Source organism: Lipophrys pholis (genome assembly GCF_963383615.2).
Source record: "Lipophrys pholis genome assembly, chromosome: 5".
NCBI classification, from domain to species: domain Eukaryota; kingdom Metazoa; phylum Chordata; class Actinopteri; order Blenniiformes; family Blenniidae; genus Lipophrys; species Lipophrys pholis.
The window spans coordinates 2,937,522-2,959,211 of NC_137628.1; the positions used below are offsets into that span (position 1 = coordinate 2,937,522).

Below are 21,690 nucleotides of genomic sequence, written 5' to 3' on the forward strand. Positions count from 1 at the left end.
AATAAGAATCAATAAGAGCTGCAAAATGAGAATGTTTTTCATCCCTAGAAGAATTAAATAATATGAACAATAAATATCATGTAAAAACAATAACAGTAATAACATTTTAATAAATATTGACTGACATTATTTACATTCTTACAAAAGTTCAGTGTGTAAATTGTCCATGCTTATGTGTGCGTGAGTGCGTGTTACTGGAAGCAGTGCTGGTTATATTCACACATTTGGGGTGAAGGAGTCGTTTGCTGAAGGAGCTCTGCAGTGGACTCAGGGTGTCTTTCATGGGTCGGGAGTCATTGCACCATAGTTATATCAATAAGGCCTCATATTTTAATATTGTCTGCCTCACGTCCTTCTCAATGTCATCAAACACTCATGCAAAAAAGTTTAAGAATGGTCTCATATTTAAATAGTTTTTGTTAAGATGGATATTTCTGTATAAATTATTAAGACCTTTCAGACACATTTCAGAACTTTTTCCTCATCACTCTGACCCGAAAGACTTTCATTTATCACCTTGTCGTACCTTCAAGCTTAAAATTTCATGGAACTCTATGGACAAATCATCTATGACCTCTTTGGACTTGTTCCTTTAATTTTAACTGGAGTAGCATTTTCAGTTTTTAGGCAGAGTGAAAATACGCTGAAGTGACGATGTGAAAACGAAGAAAGAGGAGGATTGTGGCGGCTCAATAAACAATGGTAACTCTATAATGAGGACTGGTTTGTATTCCCACTGTCCGACATGTGGCTCAACTTTATATTCACAAATACGTTTCTGAACTTTTCTACAAAAACATGAGAAAAGACACGGCACCATCATGTAGATGTAAAATGCATTTTATTCAACAACTTTTCTACTTTTAGTCCAGGTTTCAACACAACTACACACACACACACACACACACACACACACACACACACACCACTGATCCACACACACATACCACTGATCCACACACACATACCACTGATCTACACACACACACACATAGTAAAGCCCTCACTGGTTGTAGCACCATGGTTTGATAACCACCAGTGTGTGTGTAAAAAAAAACTTCCTAACATACAGATCCACTGCACCAAAACGCACACTATACCCATTTAAGACTTCTAAATAGAGAGGAGTCACAGGTTTGATTCCCAGGAGGAGGAGGGGTCTGTCAGCAGGGGAGGGACGAGTCCTCACTGACATTTCCACACAAACAAGCTGCAAAAACACAAAAACAAGAGTTAAATACAGGTTTGAAAAATGAGAATTGCCATAGAAATCAGAAGCTTTAGCCTTCGGGTCTGCACATGCAGTGGAGCTGCAACTTGGGGTAAAGGGTAAAGATGTTTCCCCGACCTCAGGATATAGGGGCAAATCTTTCCACCAATGACCCGCAAAGCATGAAGGTCACGAGGAGCGTTAGAGTCTCACCTGCAGTCGCTGCCGCCGGCGCTCACCACGTATTTATCGTCACAGGAGAACCGTACGTTGGTGACGTGGGCAGAGTGGCCGAAGTAACGCTTGTGTTTGGCCTGGAGAGAGAGCAGAGGGAGGCGGTGAAGTGCGAGCTTGTGTCGGGACTAGGGCTGTTTGGTATATCGGTACTGTATTGGTATTGCGGTACTGACGCCTTTAAAACGATACTATACTGGGCCCGGCCGGTACTGGTATCTTTTTTTTTTTTTTTTTTTTAACGTCGCCGTGTGGCGTCACTGTGTTGTAATTTGCACCGAGGAGAGTCGTCAGTCTCTCTGTGGGGGAAGCGTCGGCCCGCTTTTTCGCTTTCTGACTTTCATTTACTTAGGATTTTGTAGACGTGGGAGCATGGCGAATGACCGGGGATCCCTCTAGGAGAGCCATCGTTGATGGAGGGTGCACACGAGATATTGACAGCTCTTTACGCGATCGTGTGTGTGTGTGTGTGTGTGTGTGGGGTGACGGGATGTTTTGGACAATCGAAAGTGCGGAAAACAGCGCTTCGGTTTCTTTTTATATTATTATTATTATTTTTCTTTTTAATTGCACTCCGGTTTCCGAGAGGTGGGAGAAAAATGGCTGAGATGGGGTGCGCGCGCTCCCGCGCTCCGACCCGAGATCAGCAACTGCGCTTCATACTCGACCTTATTTACCAACAACGTTCCTGGACACAACTTCAAAATAAAAGTCAAACAACGTATTTTCAAAAGTACAATCTTCTCCCAACCGAGCTTGTACTTTGAAAAGAATACCGGATGCGCATGCGTAAATGACATGGCGTTTGCGTCCACGTGAGAGTGAGCATGCGTAACTGAGTCAAACAACCCGTGGAAACTCCGTAAAAAGAAATCGAGTGCGTCACTAATGGGGCAGCAAAGAGCAAGAGTCTGGCGAAAGAAAGGAATAAAAGAGAGAGAGACAGAGACACATAAGGGAAACAATGGCTGTTGCTACATCCACAAAGCCGCAACTGTGTTCTCATTTTATTTGGAAAAGTATCGAAAAACATGGTGGTATCGGTATCGATACCAAAATGTTGGTGTCGTGACAACAGTAGTCGGGACGCGAGACAGTCACCGAGCCAGAGGGTCACTCACAAACTTCTCTATGGTCGGGAAGTCGAAGAGTTTGATGAGGCCGAAGTCGTCGCCGGTCACCAGGTTCAGGCCAGCGTAAGAAACGCAGGCGCAGTTCACGTCGGCCTTCTCGGCGTTACGAGGCCAAATCCCGAGGACTTCGTCTCCCAGGATGCTGCAAAAACCAGACACGATGACGTCAGTGATATGAAGAATCGGACAGGATGTCCCTCGGGTGTTGTCCTGCTATCTGCTCAGTTCCTTCAACTTAATGGATTCCTGTCAATTCCATGAAATTTTAACTTGTTTACTCAGAATTAAAGTTTCCCAAACCAGAAATGATCTTGTATGAATTTTCATTCACTTAATTCTATATGCATTAAATAACGTTCCCTGAACTTTAAATTCAAATAGATGACCGAGCACAGTTAATAAATGTTTTCCCACATTTTTACTGCTTGTTTCATTCACAGTAAATTTACGTCCCCACTCTTCAATTCTGGTTCCCTGAATTCTGAAGTTAGTTCCCACAACTGATTTCCCTCCGGTTGAACTCAGCAGATGTGGTTCCCTCAACACTCTCAATGTAGTTTCTCTTGATTAACAGCTAGTTCCCTTCCTGTGGGTTGATGTTCAGACCGTCTGGGCCTTCTGGACCTTCTGGACCTGCGCTCAGTGAACCCCTCCTTCCGTTAATGAGGCAGACTTTCTGTCATCGGTTCCCCGCTGTGAGCGGAGTGGGTGACGGTCTCAGCTTCACCTGGTCCAGGTGGCCCAGGTGATCCTGTCGGTGACGAGCGGCTCCGTTATGATCTTTCCTGAAGGAACTTCGTGGACCTGCCGGGTGTAGCTGCTGCTGGCCACCTGAGAACCGAAGAACCGAGAGAGAAGCATTTAAGTGGACCTTCGTGATCCTCACAGCCCTCTGCAGTTCCTCTCCTGACCTGGATGTATGTGCTGTCAGCGGAGAAGTCCATCTGGATGACGGCGCCCGGAATGTCTTTACAGTAACCGATCCGATTGAGCGATGGACCGAGAGTCAGGTCGTAGAAATCCACCGCACTGTCCACCGAGCCCACAGCCAAAAAACGGTTGTCTGGACTGAACCTGCAGCAGAACAGAAGTTCCTGAAAGGTCTGGGAGGAAGAGGAGCAAAGAGCTGAAGAAGCGAGGACGTACCGGATGTCCTGGATGGCTACACTGCGGTCCCTCTTCTTGCCCCAGACGGTGAGCGAGTTGACCAGCAGAATGATGAACTCTCCATTCTCCATGCCGATGGAGACCATCTCCCCGTTTGGACTGTAGCAGGTGCACTTGGCGGGATGACCCAGACTCACCTTGTTCAGGAGTTTCTGACACACAAAGGAGGATTAGAGAAACATGTTGCACCCGGTGAAGGCTGCAGAGCGCCCCCTACCTGCAGAGTCTGGTACCTTATCAGCCAGGTCCCAGATCCGGATGGTCCCATCGTCGCTGGCCGAGATGAAAACGTCCTTGAAGGGGTGCGTGGCCAAACCCCAGATCCCTCCCTGAGTGTGACCGTTGATCATCGTGTTGGAGGCGGCGTTCTTCTCCCCGACCTCGATGATCTCCCCGTCCTTCGTTCCCACCAGGATCTTCCCCTGGACAGTCACAGGGGTGAGAGAGTGTGTTTGCTTGAATTTTCACACCTTCATGTGGTTCTGGTGGCGTTCACATTCACTTTAGATACTGGATCAAACCGCCTGGAAAATGTCACGCAATTACACCAGCTGCTGGTTTGGGGGCGCTGTCGCCTGAAACAAACACTGACCAGAGAGGAAGCAAAAAAAGAAACAGGGCTCATTGATTGGTCCAGACCAAAAGAGGAAGTCCCGCCGCTTTAGCCCGTGGTGGCTAGGCTCATTAGCTCGTGGCTAATGGGTAGCCACAAACAACCACGATATCAAGTCTTCAGAGCAGATATCAATTAACGCCTTCCTCACTACTTTTTCCTCACGACTCCATCTGCCCACCAGGTATTTTCCAATTTTTTTCTTCCTCCGCTTCTTCTGATTCGCGCAGTTAGTTTTGTTTATTACTACCCAGAATGCATTGCACACTAAGTCATGTCCTCTCACCCCGCCTACGAGAAAGAGCGTTTCAGACTCCCAAACAAAGCCAGACCGAGCATTTCAAAGGGACGAGAGATCTCTTGTTACCGCCGGTTCAGAGTTCATGCCAAAACGAAGCAGTTTTTCCCTGAAGAGAACTGCGGTCCGGGTCAAACAGAGGAACGTGAACACACCCTAACTGTCCTGGTGGTGGAGTAGTTACCTTTCCTCTGCAGACAGATCGAACATTCTCCACCTGCTGACCCGTCTCCAACTGAAAGGCTCTGCAACGCTTCATCTCCTGATCCCACAGCTTCACTGCACCGCCCTCTTTGGTCCTACAACACACACATAGAAACACACAATGTAACACACACACACACACACACACACACACACACACACACACACACACACACACACACACACACACACACAGAATACACACACACATACACACACAGACTTACGGTCGTTCCTTCCCTCCGGTGACGATGAGTCCGTCGCGGAGCGTGGTGTACATGGTGAACACGGGCCCGCTGTGGGCCTTGGCCACCACCCGCTGCAGGAAGTGCTCCCTCCACACGTACACGTCTCCGTTTATGGCGCCGGTGAAGGTCAGGTTGTTTGCGCCGAACGCCACCGACAGCATGGTCTGCATGCGGCCGTCCTCCACTGCTCCGATCACGCCCTTCTTGTACATGAGTGACCCCCCCACCAGAGTCCAGAACTTGATGTGCTTGACCCCCACTGACACAAACTGAGTGTCAGAGTCCGGCCTGAACTCCACCACTAAGATCCGCTCGGCGTGGCCGCCTTTACTGGTCACTCTGGTGCCTGGTGAGAGGTCAGAGGTCAGAGGTCAGCCAGTCTGTGAATGAAAACAAGTGTCTGTGAGAGTCTCAGTGCTTGTACCTTCCTGCCACCTCCACACAGTGATGGTGTGTTCTGGCTCCACCCCCACCGACAGCAGCAGCTTCCCCGTAGCACTGAAGTTGACGTAGCCAACACCTTTGGCGTGGGAGCAGCGCAGGATGGACAGGGTCTGCTTGGTCATGGCGTCCCACACATGGATGGATGGGGCAAGGCCTGAGAGCAGAGATCACAAACACTAGATACCACAACAACGAAGAGCCAGAGACCTGAGAACTCAAGTATCTGAGGACTGAGGGAGCAGAGGACCAGAGGTACCTCCTCCACCACAGGGCCAAGCAGATGAGGAGGCAAGGAAACAAGGAAAGAAAGACTAAAGATCCTCAGAAACTTGCACTTCAGGGATTCAGGTAACATGGGAACCAAAGAACCTGAAAATAGTTCAACATCTTTTAGCCTCTTTTCACACTGGATGCAGAAACCTTGATTGCTATCTGGGTATATGGGCTACAATGGTATGAAGGGACTGTGGTAGAAAGGGTCACAGGTTTTTAAGGGTACTGAATTGTGCCTTTACCATTTCTACAACCATGGATGTACAAAAACCTGAATTATGAGACGAAGAACAGGATAGAGGAACCGCTAATCCAACAGACGCCTCCAATCTGATTATCAGGATGTGATGCACCTAAAGCTCTTTAAAGCTGTGGTGGGTGAAGAAACCATGGTACCGAAGGTACTTGGCAGGTGATTTATTAAAGGGGTCATATCATACAAAATTCCCTTTCTACTGGTTTTCCAGCAATAATATGCATCCTCATACCTGGAATGACGCACCAGAAGTGAACAAAGTCAGTCACCTCTCTCTCTCTCTCTGGCTCGTATCAGTTTTTTTAAAGTGTGTTGCTCCAACCAGCCAATCAGAAATCAAATCCTATATAGTGTCATAGCCAATCCCAATCAATGTAGGCCCTCCCTTTGACTCTCTCACAGCTCTGCTGTGGCACTTGGCCCCACCAGAAAAAAGTACTTCCTCCTCCTCCCAAGATGGGCATGTGTGGGCGGAGCCAGTCCAGCTCACACAGACACAGCAGATTCTGAATGCAGCTCCTATGATCCAATATGCAAATCGGTGAAAATTGAAGAAAAGTTGGATTTGGGTCTATAAACTTTGAATACAATGTTTATGAACCAAGACCATGTGAAAGTGTTGAAAAGCTGGATAATATGACCCCTTTAAACAAACAAGTCTTAGGAAGCCGAGAGCCTGAGAATCAGTAACACTAAAAGACACTTGAGAGCCGAGTCATCAAGCATCCAGAGGCACCAAGACACTGCAGCAGAAGCCATAAAGTAACTGATGAACCAGGAAGCCTAACTTAGATGAACAGTATCCGTCCTCATGCGAAAAACTGTAAGTCGTGGACACAAAAGTTCCAGCAACAGAGTCCTCTGTCCAGTAATCGAATCACTTCCTGTTAGCACTATGTCAACGTTTAGCTGCCTTGCCATTTATTTCAATTACAACCATAATTTATTTGATATTTTACATCTAAGATTGCAGTATAATTCATGAATTGTAACTTCTTCAGCACAAGTGCCAGCTTCACCTGTCCTCTTCTTAACGTTTAACCGCTTTTCCTAGCTTGGCATTAGCAGTAGCATTGATGATGACTTCTTCAACGACAAAGAATTTCCCCCAGGGATCAATAAAGTACTTCTAATTCTGATTGGCACGTCACTAAACTGGTTTCAATCATACTGATCAGACGGATTCCACTTCATTCATGTTAATGACTCTCCAGGTCAGACTCCAGTTAACCATGGAGTTCCACATGGTTCTGTATTAGGACCAACACTTTTCACATTTTATATGCTATGAATATTAATTGACAGTGAGTGAATGATGTGTGGCTACTACTCTCCAGCTGAACTTACAGTAGATACTTTGCTTCTTACTTTGTTGCTTTACTTCTTGGTTAAAAGTGGGGAAAATATCAAGAGGCTGTATTTGTCCACAGCTGTTCTACAGGTAGCAGCACCACAACAGAGCAACAAGTGTGGAGATGTTAAAAGGAGATCAAGATGGTGGGGAGTGATGAGTAGACTCACCAGGGGGTAAGAGAAACGCCTGCTACACGCTAACTAGCCTGCTCACAGGAAGAAAGCAGCTACCCCCTACCTAGCTTGTGTCAGATCGGAAGCCGTCAGTCTGTGCGTTACAGTTCTCTGCTTGAGGAAAGAAAATTGCTCTGAACTGTTTTAATGACTTGAATGTTTCAACACCAACTAAATGTGACCGCATGCCTCATCAGTCCCAAGGTCAAAGGCTGCAGGGCCGCCGCCGCCACCTACTGGAACCAGATGTTTACAGAGACATCTAGTGGTGGTACGACAGATGACAGTGTCGCCAGGCTGTGTCCGGGGCATGATGGGACTGAGAGCTTCTTTATAATGGGGGAGGTGGAAGTCTCCCCCATTTCCCCCTTTAGGTGATCCCCACTTCAACGACACACCCAACAGACAAATAGTAACACAATTAAATCACTTTTTAAATTTAATGATTTTTTTTAAAAGTTTGTTTTACTCATTGTAAAGACTGTTTATGTTCATTCAATAATTTCTATGTCTATTTTGTTCATCCTGTTTTATTACTGTTGTGAAGCTGCTGTTTTCTCCTCAAGAGAGACACGATCAGACCCTTAACCTCTCTTCTGAGCTGTCATACAAAGCTTCACTGTTACTGTGACGACCACAGCTGTGGGGTTGAAAGTGGCTGAATGAACCAACCAGTAGGTGGAGGTGGGTCCTTCTACAGCTTGTTTATGGGACTGATAAGAATAAGAAGAGTCCTGCACAGTGCAGACATGACGCAGACTACAGACTCGCACAAAACCTGAACCAGATACTCACCAGACTTCTCGTCCTCTACACACACACACACACACACACACACACACACACACACACACACACACACACACACACACACACACACACACACACACACACACACACACACACACACACACACACACACACACACACACACACACACACACACACACACACACACACACACACACACACACACACACACACACACACACACATCAGATGTATGAAAGCCAATGGGAGGGAGATGGGGTGAGGGGGTGGAGCAGACGTACCTGGTAGGTCGGAGACATCACCTGTGATGAGGCGTGACGATGGCGAGAAGCAGCGTGAAAAAAAAACAAAACAAAAAAAGAAGTGCGATGGACCAATAGCTGCAGCTCATGCATGGAAACATCAGAGCAGACAGGCTGAGAGACGTCTGAGGAGCACCGGTCCACCTCAGACCACAGCAGAGGAGGACCAGAGACCAGCTGTTGGCGTCAGAGCACTTTTATCTTCATGTCTAATTGGATGTCTAATAGGAGTAACAACAGCATGAGCCCTTTTACCAACACACCAAATCAGGAGGCATTAAAAGAAAAGCATTTCCCAGGTCAGGAAAGTGTCTTTTTCTAGTTATCATACAGAAGTTCCACGGTGGCCTCACCGATCTGCCCACTGGCGATGACGTTCTGATACTTTGGATGCTGGTTGACAGTCAGACACAAGATGTCGTCGGTGTGCTCAAGATAGAAACTCTGAGTCCCTGCAGGAAAGAAGACACCAAGAGTTCAGATGTAGAGTTCAGAACCAGGTTCAAACCTGGAAGAAGCTCTGCTGACCAGCTGACAGGTTCTGGAGGACCACGGCGGAGGCGGTGTGGAAGACGATGTCAGCGCCGTCGTTCAGGTAATGCAAGTTGTTGCGGCAGTCGAAGCCTCGGTACCCGAACACGTGCTCCAACAGGAGCTCCTATCGCAGAGAGAGACAGAGACCAGCCGAATGCCCCAACACGGGTGTTTAACACACACAATCAACTCAACACACACATGCACACACCTTCATTTACTGACCAGATTCAACTCACGTTCAACACACAGCAGTCACTGAGCACACACATGCAAACCACACAATCACCACACACTTCACACTGACCTCCACCGCCTTCTTCTTCTTGCTCAGGTTATTTCTCAGCAGTTTGTCTGGCAGTGGTGCCGCACGGCTGACCGGAGGCCTAAAGGTGAGGACGACCATCACAGTGTCAAGTCTAGTTACAGATGGCTACTATTAGCATGTCATCGACACTGCTGCTCCTAATCCTCAGTGGTTTGGTTTTTATTGGGACTCTTAAGGCCCCTTCATACTCCATAAGAACAAGACGATAGTTCAGCAGTGCGGGGTCCAGCCGAACACTGCCGTGTGCACCGCATGGGTGTTCCAGTTCGCTCATGACTATCCGTCTTATTTTAATCATATTTAGCTTGTAACATCACTACTGTATGAGCCCCGCAGCTCATTATAATGTCGGAGTGCAGACTTTTACATGATGCACCTGAACGCATCAGCTCCTGTAGTTAATACCGGACCAACATCTCGATTGGACAAAAACTCTCTCTTTTATCACTGAAACAGTTCAGAGAAATGTATTTCTGAAAGCACTGGAGGCGAGAAATAAACTCTGCAGTTGAAAAGTTTAAACGCCGCATCACAGACGTGTGGCTGCTGCGAGGGGGCGTGGCCTGCAACAGCTTCTTATCGGAGTATGAACAGTCCTGCCGAAAAAGCATTTTTTTTGGCAGCTGGCTGACGTCACTGCCGAATTTTCTTCTTGTTCTGATGGGTTCAAAAAGGGAGTATGCAGGGGCCTTTAGCCTCACTTCTCCACTACACCCCCTCGGCTCCGCGGTCATACAGCAGAGAGGAAGCAGAGGCCTCCTGAATCAGCCTGAACAGGTGACTGATCCAATCAGAGGCGGCCTGTGTGGTGCTGATAATACAGGAGAGCAGTCAGGTACCTCTCATCCACAGGAACCTCTTTGTGTTGCAGGTGAGGTTTGGTTCCCGTCATGTTCCTGATGCTGGCTGAATAGATCTTAGTGACGTAGTCCACAGCTTTCTCCCGTGCGACGTCACTGTCGTACCCTGAAAACACAAAGAGTCCTTCACCGGGAACCCAGAACTCTCCACCTGAACTCTGACATTTACTGCACTGAGTTTCTTTCCTTTCTCTCTCTATACAGCGATGTTTCACCTCAACATACAACCTCCTCCTTCACGTCTGCAGCAAGTGGATTTATAACAAGTGTTTTTTTCTTGCTCTCTGTATTTGTCTTCTCCCTTTCTCTCCATTATTTCCTTCCACCTGAACCGCCAACCCCTGATCTCTGACCTCTGACATCTTAACCTGAACCCTGAGCTTTGACCTCCGACCTCTGCAGTCCTGTTACCTCCGTCCTCCTCGGTGTCGTCATCGGACTCTTCGCTGTCCACGGCTTTGTTCTCTTTGTGACCCGGCGGCTCTCTGGTCCAGATCATGAGCGCCGTGTCGGCTCCGCCCACTGACAGCAGGACGGAGTCGTCGTTGGACCAGCGGACATTGGTCACGTTCGTGCTGTGTCCCACGTACTTCTTAAACTTGGCGAACTGGCCCTGAGGTCAAAGTTCATTCGGTGAAGTGAGAGGAAAAGTTGTGACAATGAGATAAATTCTGACACGTTTTGTTTTTGAGTCTCACCCTCGATGGGAAACTGAACAGTTTGAGGAAGCCGAAGTCGTCTCCGGAGGCGAGCAGTTTCCCGTCTTTGGTGAGCGAGGCTGCGTTGACGAAGCTGAGCGTCGGCCATATTCCCTCGCAGGTCGGACCCAGAACGGACGTCCAGCTGGCCCACTCCAGCTTCTCTAACTGAACGCACAGAAAACCCTGAAGAGCCTGAACAGCTTTACATCAGACATCTTAAAACAGAGGACGGCGGGACTTTTCGGACCTCGGCAACACTGATGTTTTGTTTGCGTCCTCGAGGGGCCTCGAAGAAAAGCTGCTCTTTGGCTCCAGTGTTCACCTGCAGCAGTTTACCTGCAGGATCAGTCCAAACATAACGATGTAGACACGGAGATCACAGACAGTGTGTATTGATCAGTGCAGGGACGATGACTTCACCTCTGGAGTCCCAGTCGATGTGGGTGATGAAGCTCCCGGCTCCTTTACAGATGCCCACTCGCTTACTGGTCAGAACGTTGTAGACGTCCACGAACGAGTCATGAGACGCCACCGCCAGGTACTTCCCTACGTCTGAAACCAACAGCCACTCCGTCACTGCCTGACCAATCACCTTTCAACGGGTTTCCCACCTTCGTGCGGCTTTACGTACCCTGAGAGAATCGGATGTCTGAGATGAGCTCTCTGCGGTGGTGGAAGGTCACCATGTCCTCCAGCGTGTCGGCGTTCACCACCAGAAAGCTGCCGTCGTTCAGGCCGACCGCCAGAGCTTTACCGTCTGGAGAGAAGGCACAGCACCGCCCACCTGACAGGAGACACACAGGTGATGACACACCAGTGATGAGAAGTAAAACGCATGCGACACAGAGCTGACCCACCTGTGAAACCAAGACGACACACAAGTGACAGACAGGTGACACGAGGGTGACACACAGGAAACACGCTGGGGGCTCAGTTCATATGCGGGTGACTCACCTGTGGACCACAGGTGACACACGGGTGAGAAGTAGGTGAAACACGAGCCAGGCAGGTGAGGGGCACGTGAAACACAGGCGTAAAACAAAAGACACGCAGAGCAGACACCGTGGTTGTCGTGGTTACCTTTCTTCAGCTTTCGGACAGCGACCATGCGGTGATTGGCTGAGAGCTCCCAGATCCTCAGAGTTTTGTCGTCGCTCACAGTGGCGCAAATCGGAAGCAGAGGATGAGCCGCCAGCCCCCACACCTCCCCCTCCATGTGCCCCTGGACACACCACAGCACACACACACGCACACTTTCAGCCAATCAGAATCAACTCTGTTGACAGAATGGAGAACAAAAGCCTACAAAGATGGCAGAGCTGTGAAGACTGACCTGAACCAGCAGCGTCATGGCTCCACTTTTATCAATCTCCAGAATCTCTCCATTTTTAGTTCCCAGCAGGATGCGACCGAGACCCAGAGTGATTGCTCTGATGGACGGGTTGTCCTCCAGCAGGAGGCCTGACGACCAGACAGGAGGTCAGACGGACACAAAGACAGGAGGTAGATAAACAGAGGTAGACAAGAAAGATGAAGACAAAAAAGACACATTGAGACAGACAGAAAAAAATGATACAAAACCCGACAGCGCCAGAAAGAGGGACAGTTTGGTGAAGATGACAGAGGTCTACAGAGATAAACATGAACAGACAGAGAGAGAGGAAGATGAAGAAACAGATGGAGAGAAGAAGATAGAGAGAGAGATATAGACGAAGCAGAAGACGGCGGAAATAGAAAGAGGCTGACAAATACAGAGAAAGATGAGAGCAGAGGCAGAGAAAGGCTGAACTTAGAGACCTTTGGACGACGGGGACAATCCAGCTCTTTTAATGGCGTACGTTTTCAGACACCTCTCAAACATGTCGTCCCACAGCTCCACGATGCCGTCTTTACCTCCCGTCACAAAACCCTGAAAGAAAACAAAACAACTTTCAGCCACTTCATCAATTGTATGTTGGGTGTCATCGTGGAAAGAGAATTAGCAGTACTGATGAATGAAAGGAGAATCGAAGAACGGTGGAGGAAGAGTGACTGAGTGATGGAAGGGTTCAGCGGCACCTTGTCCAGTGAGCACATGGCGAACACGGGGCCATCGTGGGCTTTGACGGTCTTGATGAGCGTGGTGTCCCTCCAGATGTAGACGTCTCCGTTGGTCGCTCCAGAGAACACCAGATCCTCCGAGCGTCCGTAACACGCCGACATCATCGACTCCTGCTTCCCCAGGTTTCCAAAAATCCCCCGTTTGAACGTCAGACCGCCTCCTGCGAACGTTAGACAGGTTGACGTCTTAGGGTGGTTACAGGTGTGTTTCATGTGTGTAACAGGTGTGTTTCACACACGTCTCAGGTGTGTTGTGGACACCACTGTGAAGGTTGACTGTACCTGAATGTTGCCAGAACTTGATGTGTTTCATGCCCACAGTCACCAGTTTGTCCATCCTGAAAGGATTACTCTTCACCACAAAGATTTTATCTTTGTGCCCTCTGTGGGACAGAACAATGTTACACTGGCTGAATCATGCTTGAAGGAAATATTGTGTGTGTGTGTGTGTGTGTGTGTGTGTGTGCGCACACATACTTGGCCTTGGCCAGTCTTTCTCCTTTCTTCCAGTCCCAGATGACGATTGAGTGAAATTCATCGATTCCCACAGACACTAAACTCTTCCCATCAGCTGACAAAAAGACACACGAATTAAGGATACAAGGACACAAAAAGTGGATTCAAAGACAAAAACCAACAAAAACACAAGATACAAAGATGCAAAAACACAGTCATGGTGATGTATGAGTAGTAACTGGTGTTTTCGAGGTTATTCAGGGAGAACAGTCGTCCACGTTGTGCTCGGTGACACAGGGATGCCGAATGGTGCAGGGCGTACCTGTGAAGTCCAGAGCACACACTCCTCGGCTGTGGTGTCCTTTGAGCAGAGACAAACACTTCAGAGTCTGGATGTCCCACACATGGATGGCCGGGTCTCGACCCACCTGAGGACAGAGACAGCCAATCAGAAACGTCGCCGGATGGAAGCCAATCAAACGCTGTGCGCCATTTGGCGCTGCGCACCTGAGCGGAGGCCACGTAGTCTTTGAGCGGGTGGACAGCGAGGCTCAGGATGTCGTCGTCGTGGCCGAGGTAAAACCTCTGACTGTGCTGTAGCCGGTTGTAGATCACGGCGACCGCCGCCACGTGGTAGACAACCTCGCCCGTCTGACTGTAGAACAGGTTGTTACGACAGTCGAAGCCTCGGTACCTGAGATGGGAAATCACCACGGTAACGCTCACACGTCACCTCACTGGTATAAAACTGATGGTCGTCTATGTGACGATATCAAATATCAAAACCAAATGCTGTTTTAATACGTTCAAATTTGAAGATTTAATTGGTCATGTTGTGATCAAATTAAAATAATCCTGTTATGGTTCTGTTGTGTTTATACCCGTGAACAAACTGAAGACGAAGCCCCTCCTCCGGAGCTTTCTGCCTCTTTAAAGAACCAATCAGCTTCCTCCTGAGCTGCGGCAGGTCCTCCTTGTACACCTGCGGAGTGAGACGGATCGGGCAGAGGCTGAGAATGACTGGCAGACGGCGAGAAAGACAGATGGACATTAAGTGAGACAGTCAGTCTAACAGGGAGGAGGAGTGAAGAGTGAGGCAGGCACTGAGACAGAAAGTCTTCAGTCAGGAAAAGTGTCTTGAATTAAAGTGACTAGAGAGATAAAGTGAGGCACCGGCTGAGAGTGAGAACGATACTGAGCCCGGCGGTCTGATAGGCGGTGAGACGGAGAGTCAAGGCAGGGAGTGACACGTTTTGCTGACCTGGCGCTCGTAGCTGGTCTGAGCCTCCTGCTCGATGTCCGAGTCCAGCTCCGGGACGTCCGACAGGTCCGAGTCCGACTCTCCGCTGTTTGAGTCTGCGTAGCCCTCTGCAGGGACACGAGGAAACGGTGTAGTGGGTGGAGCTGCAATCTAGTTCTGGTGTAGCTGTACAGATGTAGTTGGAGTGTCGACAGGCCTGTTTCCCCGTCTGCTTTTAAAACACGTCTCACTATCCACCACTTCTCTGTGGCCATCGAGACAATGTGACTTAATCTTTTGCACAGTTTTACTGAACTGTTATTGCCTTTTATTTCACCAGTGTTTTTATCCTTTTCACTTGTTTTAACTGCATTTTTTAATTTGTATTTGTCTTTATCTTTTAATCTATTTTAAGTAACGTGTGAACTGTGCACTATTACATTTTATTTATTCTCTTGTTCAGCACTTTGGTCCACTGTGGCGTTTTATAGGTCATGTTGCCTGATTGCTCGTGTCGTGGCATTGCTGACGAATGGCTGGAGTGTAGTTTTTGTGTTGTAGTTGTTGTCGTAGTGTAGTAGTAGTGAGGTTCTTGTGGAGTTGTAGTATAGTTGTGGTACTGTAGTGAGGATGAGTTAGAAATGCTGATGACGTTGTGCAGGTTTCATTTCTCAGCACCTTGGAGGAGCGGCTCCAGCACGCCATTCATGACGCCCTCGGGCAGGAACCGCCACTGGAAGACGGCGTGGTCGGCGCCACCGGTGCTGACGACCCACTGCAGGTCGTTGGACCAGCGAACATTGGTCACGTGGGCGGAGTGACCGATGTACTTCTTGAATTTGGCGCCTGTTTGAGGAAGTCCGTAGAGATTAAACATCCGAACCGAAGCCGTGAATAGAGAAACTCAACGCAATGAAGTGAGTGACAAAGAGGACAACAGACCTTTCTTCAGACAGGGGAACCTGAAGAGTTTGACGAGGCCAAGGTCGTCGCCAGAAACCAGAACGGCGCTGCTGTAGTTTGCGTCCACAGAGTTCACGTTAGTCATGTTGGAGTATTTGGGCCAGATCCCGTTTACCTCCTGACCAACAACCCCGGTCCACGTCATCCAGTGGATGCCCTTCGCTTCTTCTTTAGGAAACAGTTTCCCCGCTGAAAGAGACAGTAAAGAGTTAAGTTCATCAAAAAGCTAAATCCTTGTGAGGAGTGTCGATTCCAGAGTCTGTGCGAGTGAGTCCAAAATCCAGAAGAGGTAGTCTGAAGTCTGGATTAATGAGTGTTTGGTCTCTATGAGTGTGTCTGCAGCGTGGATGGTGAGGTGTTAAATGTAGACTGGATTAAGTCTTTAGTCTGGAGGGTGAGTCTGGGTTTATTCTGCGGTATGTCCTGTGTGGTCATACCCGGCATCCTGTAGAAGAGCCGGTCTCCGGCGCCATCATTGGTCTGCAGGAAGCGGCTGTCTACGGACCAGTCCAGGTGGGTGATGAAGGAGGAGGATCGGCCGCACTCGCCCACCTTCTTGTAGCGCTGGGCGACAGCATAGACGTCCACGAGTCCGTCGTTGGATCCCACGGCCAGGAAGGAACCGTCCGGTGAGAACTTGAGCTCGTGGATCACCTCCTTCCTGTCCTTAATGTGCACGACCTCCGTCATGTCCCTGCCGGAGAACAGCCATTACAACGTCTAAACGTCACACCCACAGCCTGCAGGATTCCCTTTAATCAGAGAAAAAACGTACCTGACGCGCAACACGGTGAAGGAACCGTCCTTCATCCCCAGAGCCAGTTGAGATCCGTCGCTGTTGAAGGAAACGCTTCGAACCGACTCCTCCATGTTACAGCGAGCAAGGAGGGTGTGATCGGGCAGACTCCACAACCTGAGGGACGGTGGAGACAGACCGATGAGTCATGCATGTGACACTAAGGACCGGGACCGAATTCGGTACTTTTATCGGTACCGACTGAATTCCGTCGGCACTACCGAGTACCGATTCACCTAAAATCAAACGGTATCCTTTTTTGGTACCTAAACGCACCCTCGGGACTGTGAAGGAGAGGAATAAGTAGGCAAATTTCCACGCCGGATTTGAACACAGCATTGCAGGAGCATAATGACCTCAGTAACTGCAGCAGTGAACGGAGCAAGCAGAGAAACACTACAAATTACAGCTCCACTTCTCAAAATGCAATATTTGTGGGGCGAAGTGCGAGGCCAGCGGTGTGAAAACTTCTAATCTTAGGAAGCACCTGGCTAAGCACAAGATTTTTATCAAGGCTGAAGGAGATTGCTCATCTGTTTTAAAGTTATTTGCCCGACATGGAGCCTCATCACAATGTTTCCAGAGGGGGAAAGGAATATGAGTTATTAGAGCTGGGTTTTAATTTGTGCATCGTTAAGAGAAAACCCTGCGTAGGGTTTTCATGTTGAGATTCTTGAAACAACTGAGACGTTACAATGCAAGCAGTTGGATGTTGCTCTAATATAATTTGTGAAAGTTTACATATTGAGAAATGAATGTTATGTGTTAAACTAATTAACATTTATTACCACATAAACACACAAAAATACTGAAAATCGGTACCATTGAGTATCAGTATCGATTCACGGGTCCTGGGTATCGGAACCATACAGGTGCAAATGCTCACATCGGCAGCCATCCCTATGTGAGACACAACCAGGAAGTGGACACACAGTCCGGTGTACTCGCCTGACCGAGCGGTCGTCACTCCCAGTCACGGCAACCGGCTGCTTGGGATGCAAGTCCAGAGCCCACAGCTCGCCCTCGCTGTGACCCTGCATCAGCAGAATGGGTTTGTCCCGGTCCCGGACCATCACCTCAAAGATCTCACTGTCCTGAGTGCCGGCGAGGATCCGGTCGGCCTTCCAGCAGACGCTTCGGATTGACAGACCTGAAACAAACAAAGAAACAAACAAAAAAAAAAAATTGATTTTAAAGAATAGGTCTCGTAAAGGTCAAAGGTCATAATGAGACCGAGCAAGTCAGTAGTTTTAATAACATCCATCAGTCTATAATCTGAATTAATTGAATTCAGTTTTGTGATCTGATGTGATTAACGTGAGGTGAGTCTCAGACTGAAGTGACGGTGAAGGACACGCTTGTGTTCAGACCTTTGTAGCCCTGCTCCGCCTCCCTGAGATCGATCCTGGTGATCGGTTTGAAGTCGACGTCCCACAGTCGGATGCAGCCGTCTCGCCCTCCAGTAGCGAACCCTTCCTCGGACGCATGCATGCTGAAGATCCCCGCCTGAAAAACATCTTCAACATCTCATTTCACAGAATCAAATTTGTCCCATGAAAAGATTAATTTAAAGTCCAGAGAAATTAAGCAGGAGCAGATTTCTGATGTTCAGTCTGAGCTGTTTGAAGACATAAACGTGATGTCATGGTCTCTGTTGTTTCAGGTGTTTTCACGTTCACGTTCGTACCCCGTGTGCTGCCTGAACAGTCCGGAACAGAGTGACTCCCTTCCAGACGTACACGTCTCCGTTCAGAGCCCCGGAGTACGTCAGCTCATCTTTGGCCGCAGAGACACACAGAATGGTCTGCAGGTCGCCCGTCTTCCCGAAGATCCCTCGCTTCGGGGTCAGAGCGTTCCCGCACAGACTCCAGAACTGCGAAAGAAGCAGACGACTGACGGTGACAGAGCTGACGAAATAGAGCGCCACAAACGGAGAGAGTTTTGATGTATCGGTGTTCACTCTCTTTCCTCCTGAGTCGCAGCATTCCCGCCCTTGCTTGTGAATGTTGTTCGTGACGAAGACATTTTGAAAGCGAGCTGCTCCTCACCTTGATGTGTTTGACGCCGCAGCTGACCAGCCGGCCGGCCTGGAACGGATCCCAGCACACGTCAAAGATCTGCAGAGGAGCACAGGGAGGTTCAGAGCGGCGACATGCCGACGGTTACAGCTCAGGACTGTTGGAGGACGAACGATTCTCACTCTGTCCGAGTGTCCCGTCGCTGTGGCGAGGACTCGTCCTCTCCTCCAGTCCCAAATGCACAACGTGTTCTTGGCGTCCAGACCGACCGAGGCCAGCCGCTATGGAAACACACACAAGTTCGAAGGCGTTTCGTCTCTTTGTAGATACTCCCATGACCTGACCGCGCGTGTCGTGTGACATCACGGTGGAGGCGGGGTCTCACCTGTCCGTCGGAGTCGAAGGCGAGACAGGCCACCCCGTGTGTATGGACGTCCCTCAAAATGGAGACGGTCTGCATGGCGTACGTATCCCAGATGCAGATGAACGGGTCCTTTCCCACCTGACCTGTCGCTACCTGAATCCGGTCCGGATGGATCGCCAAACTGATGCAGACACGTGGAGGAAGTAAGATGAATGACTGAATTGTTTTTCATGTTTTAAAAATTAAACTGAACTTAAACTTAAAGGGGTCATATTATTCAGCCTTTCAACACTTTCACGTGGTCTCGTTGGTCCAAAAACTTTGTATTCAAAGTTTATTTCCCCAAATCCAGCTTTTCTTTGATTCTCCTCCATTTGAATATTGGATCATAGGAGCTGCATTCAGAATCTGCTGTGTCTGTGTGAGCTGGACTGGCTCCGCCCACACATGCCCATCTTGGGAAGAGGAGGAAGCACTTCCTCTGGTGGGGCCAAGTGCCAGAGCAGAGCTGCCTAATTGTGGGAGGAGTCAAAGGGAGGGCCTACGTTGATTGGGATTGACTAAACCCCCTGATGACACTATATAGGGTTTGATTTCTGATTGGCTCGTTGGAGCAACACACTTTTTAAAAACTCAAACAAGCCAGAGAGAGAGAGGACGGACTGTCTTCACTTCTGGGGAGTCAGTCCAGGTATGGGGACGATTATTACTGTTAGAAAACCACTACAAAGAGAATTTTTCATAATATTACTCCTTTAAGGAGAAATTTACTGTCTGTGAAATCAACTTTTTACTTCAGAAAAAAGGAAAAACCACAAAAGAAACTTGAAGCCACGCCTCCTTACCTGATGATGTCATCATTGTGTCCCAGGTAGAACTTCTGGGTGTGTTCCCGGGTGTTGTACACCACGCCCACGCCGGCCACGAAGTACACCACCTCCTTCCCCGCAGTGTAGAACAGATTGTTGCGGCACTGGTGACCACGGTAACCGTGGATCCACTCCAGCCTCAGCTGGCAGCGCGGCGCCGTTTTATCCGACATGATGCCCGAAAAAAAGTCCCGAAACAAAGAGCCGCGAACACGGCTGTTAACTGTAGTCCATCACTGTAGTCCCTTTAAAAGAGAGGCAACCAACTACAGTTCCCATAATTCTCATGTACTGCACTTTGTTTCAACCATGGTCATGTGAAAGCTTTTCTTTATAAAGACGGTCTAGAATTTCCCTTCCTGATCAGAAAATGTTTAGATTTTTCTAAACTTTGCTGTGCTTTCAGTTGGTTGTTTAATAAGATCAGGTTTTATAACAATAATAAAACATATATATATATATTTTGTAAAGAAACTACAAACTAGACACGAATTGAAGCTGAAACTACACACATTTTTTCAGTTATATATAAATATCTGAATAAATCAGAATAGTCTAATAAATAATGTATATTCTGACTTATTTGACATTTCATCATTCTATTAGAATGTATTATATTATATTAATAAGCATTAATAAATAAACATAAAAATAAACAAAGTAGTGTGAAAACCTTTTAAATAGAATCACACAGAAATACAACGTCAATAAAACACTTAAATAATTTCTTTACAAAAATAGAACATCATTTAAATGTAACTAAAACAGACAGCTGAATTAAATTAAAAACATATTTTGAGGTTTTATAATTAAATCTCAGTTTGTAAATGAATGAAGGGATTTGTGTGTAAGCAGGTTTGCGCCGTTAATATTAGCGCAGAATCGCGTCTTTGACGCAGAATTCCTCCGGTGCGGCGACGTGAACCGCAGCGTCCCGCAGCCCGAAAGGTCACCGAGGCCCCCCGCACGGCGGGGACCCGCGACTCGACCCGCACCGCAAACTGGACGGTACCACAGCGCCGGCGGGCTGAAATCACTGAAAATCCCCTCCGCCGTCCGAGAGCTGCTTCCCGCTCCGATCCCGCAGATCACCGCGGTCCGTCTTCCACCTGAGCACCGCCGCAGCCCGCACACAGCGTTCCCCCCGCGGCTCTGCGGCCCCTCAGCGGCCCGCCAAGCCCGAACCAGCAGCACGGAGCGGAGCCGCAGGACGGACCGACACATCAACGGAGAGTTAACGGAATCCCAGAGATCATCCAGCCAGCGCGAACAGACGTCACAAATACTACTTCCGGTCAGGGTTTTCCACAATGGAAAAATCGCTGAGCGCTGTGGCTCGCGGGAGAGCAAGTAATCTGTAACTGCTACCATCATGCAGGGTGACAATTTTCCTAATTCTGGGAGTTTAATGTAATGTGTGAATTTAATTTTAAGGTTATTTTTGTGTTTAATATTACTTATATCCGCTAAGGGTCGTTTATTATGAAGTAGGAAGTAATGTATCAACTTCCGGGTTTTTTGTAAACAACAGACTCTTGACACTGCTTAAAACCACTAGACATTTCCGCATCTGATTTAATTTTTATCGCCTGTTTTAAGTGATATTCTCTTGTTTAAAAAACATCGACATCAAAAAAATACCCTTGTATCCTGGCAAAAAAAAGCTAAAAACAAATTTAAAGGTAAAATAGCTAAAAACGCATTTAATTTGTGAAAACTGCTTTAAAAGTCAAACAGCTAAAATTGTCAAAATAATGTAAATTGTTGTAACCATAAGATGA

At 48.1% G+C, this 21,690-nt stretch overlaps 1 protein-coding gene across 1 annotated transcript; it reads right to left on the reverse strand.

The window, feature by feature from the left end:
- Window positions 1-825: 825 nt before the first annotated feature.
- Window positions 826-20,082, reverse strand: LOC308109321 (echinoderm microtubule-associated protein-like 6; the record flags this gene model as incomplete). Its single annotated transcript, XM_080462810.1, has 41 exons — window positions 826-1,210; window positions 1,424-1,524; window positions 2,566-2,719; window positions 3,305-3,408; window positions 3,489-3,651; window positions 3,724-3,896; window positions 3,978-4,166; window positions 4,840-4,954; window positions 5,087-5,453; window positions 5,532-5,705; window positions 8,660-8,680; window positions 9,034-9,132; window positions 9,209-9,338; window positions 9,522-9,600; window positions 10,382-10,508; window positions 10,814-11,015; window positions 11,101-11,268; window positions 11,351-11,439; window positions 11,524-11,655; window positions 11,735-11,887; window positions 12,184-12,325; window positions 12,437-12,564; window positions 12,901-13,012; window positions 13,162-13,364; window positions 13,486-13,586; window positions 13,681-13,774; window positions 13,982-14,087; window positions 14,167-14,353; window positions 14,541-14,641; window positions 14,921-15,027; window positions 15,578-15,745; window positions 15,842-16,051; window positions 16,300-16,556; window positions 16,638-16,775; window positions 17,607-17,808; window positions 18,029-18,164; window positions 18,346-18,531; window positions 18,707-18,775; window positions 18,859-18,957; window positions 19,062-19,221; window positions 19,886-20,082. 41 exons carry the CDS (start codon window positions 20,080-20,082, stop codon window positions 1,186-1,188), a joined length of 5,868 nt encoding a protein of 1,955 aa, XP_080318936.1. The 3' UTR covers window positions 826-1,185.
- Window positions 20,083-21,690: the final 1,608 nt, after the last annotated feature.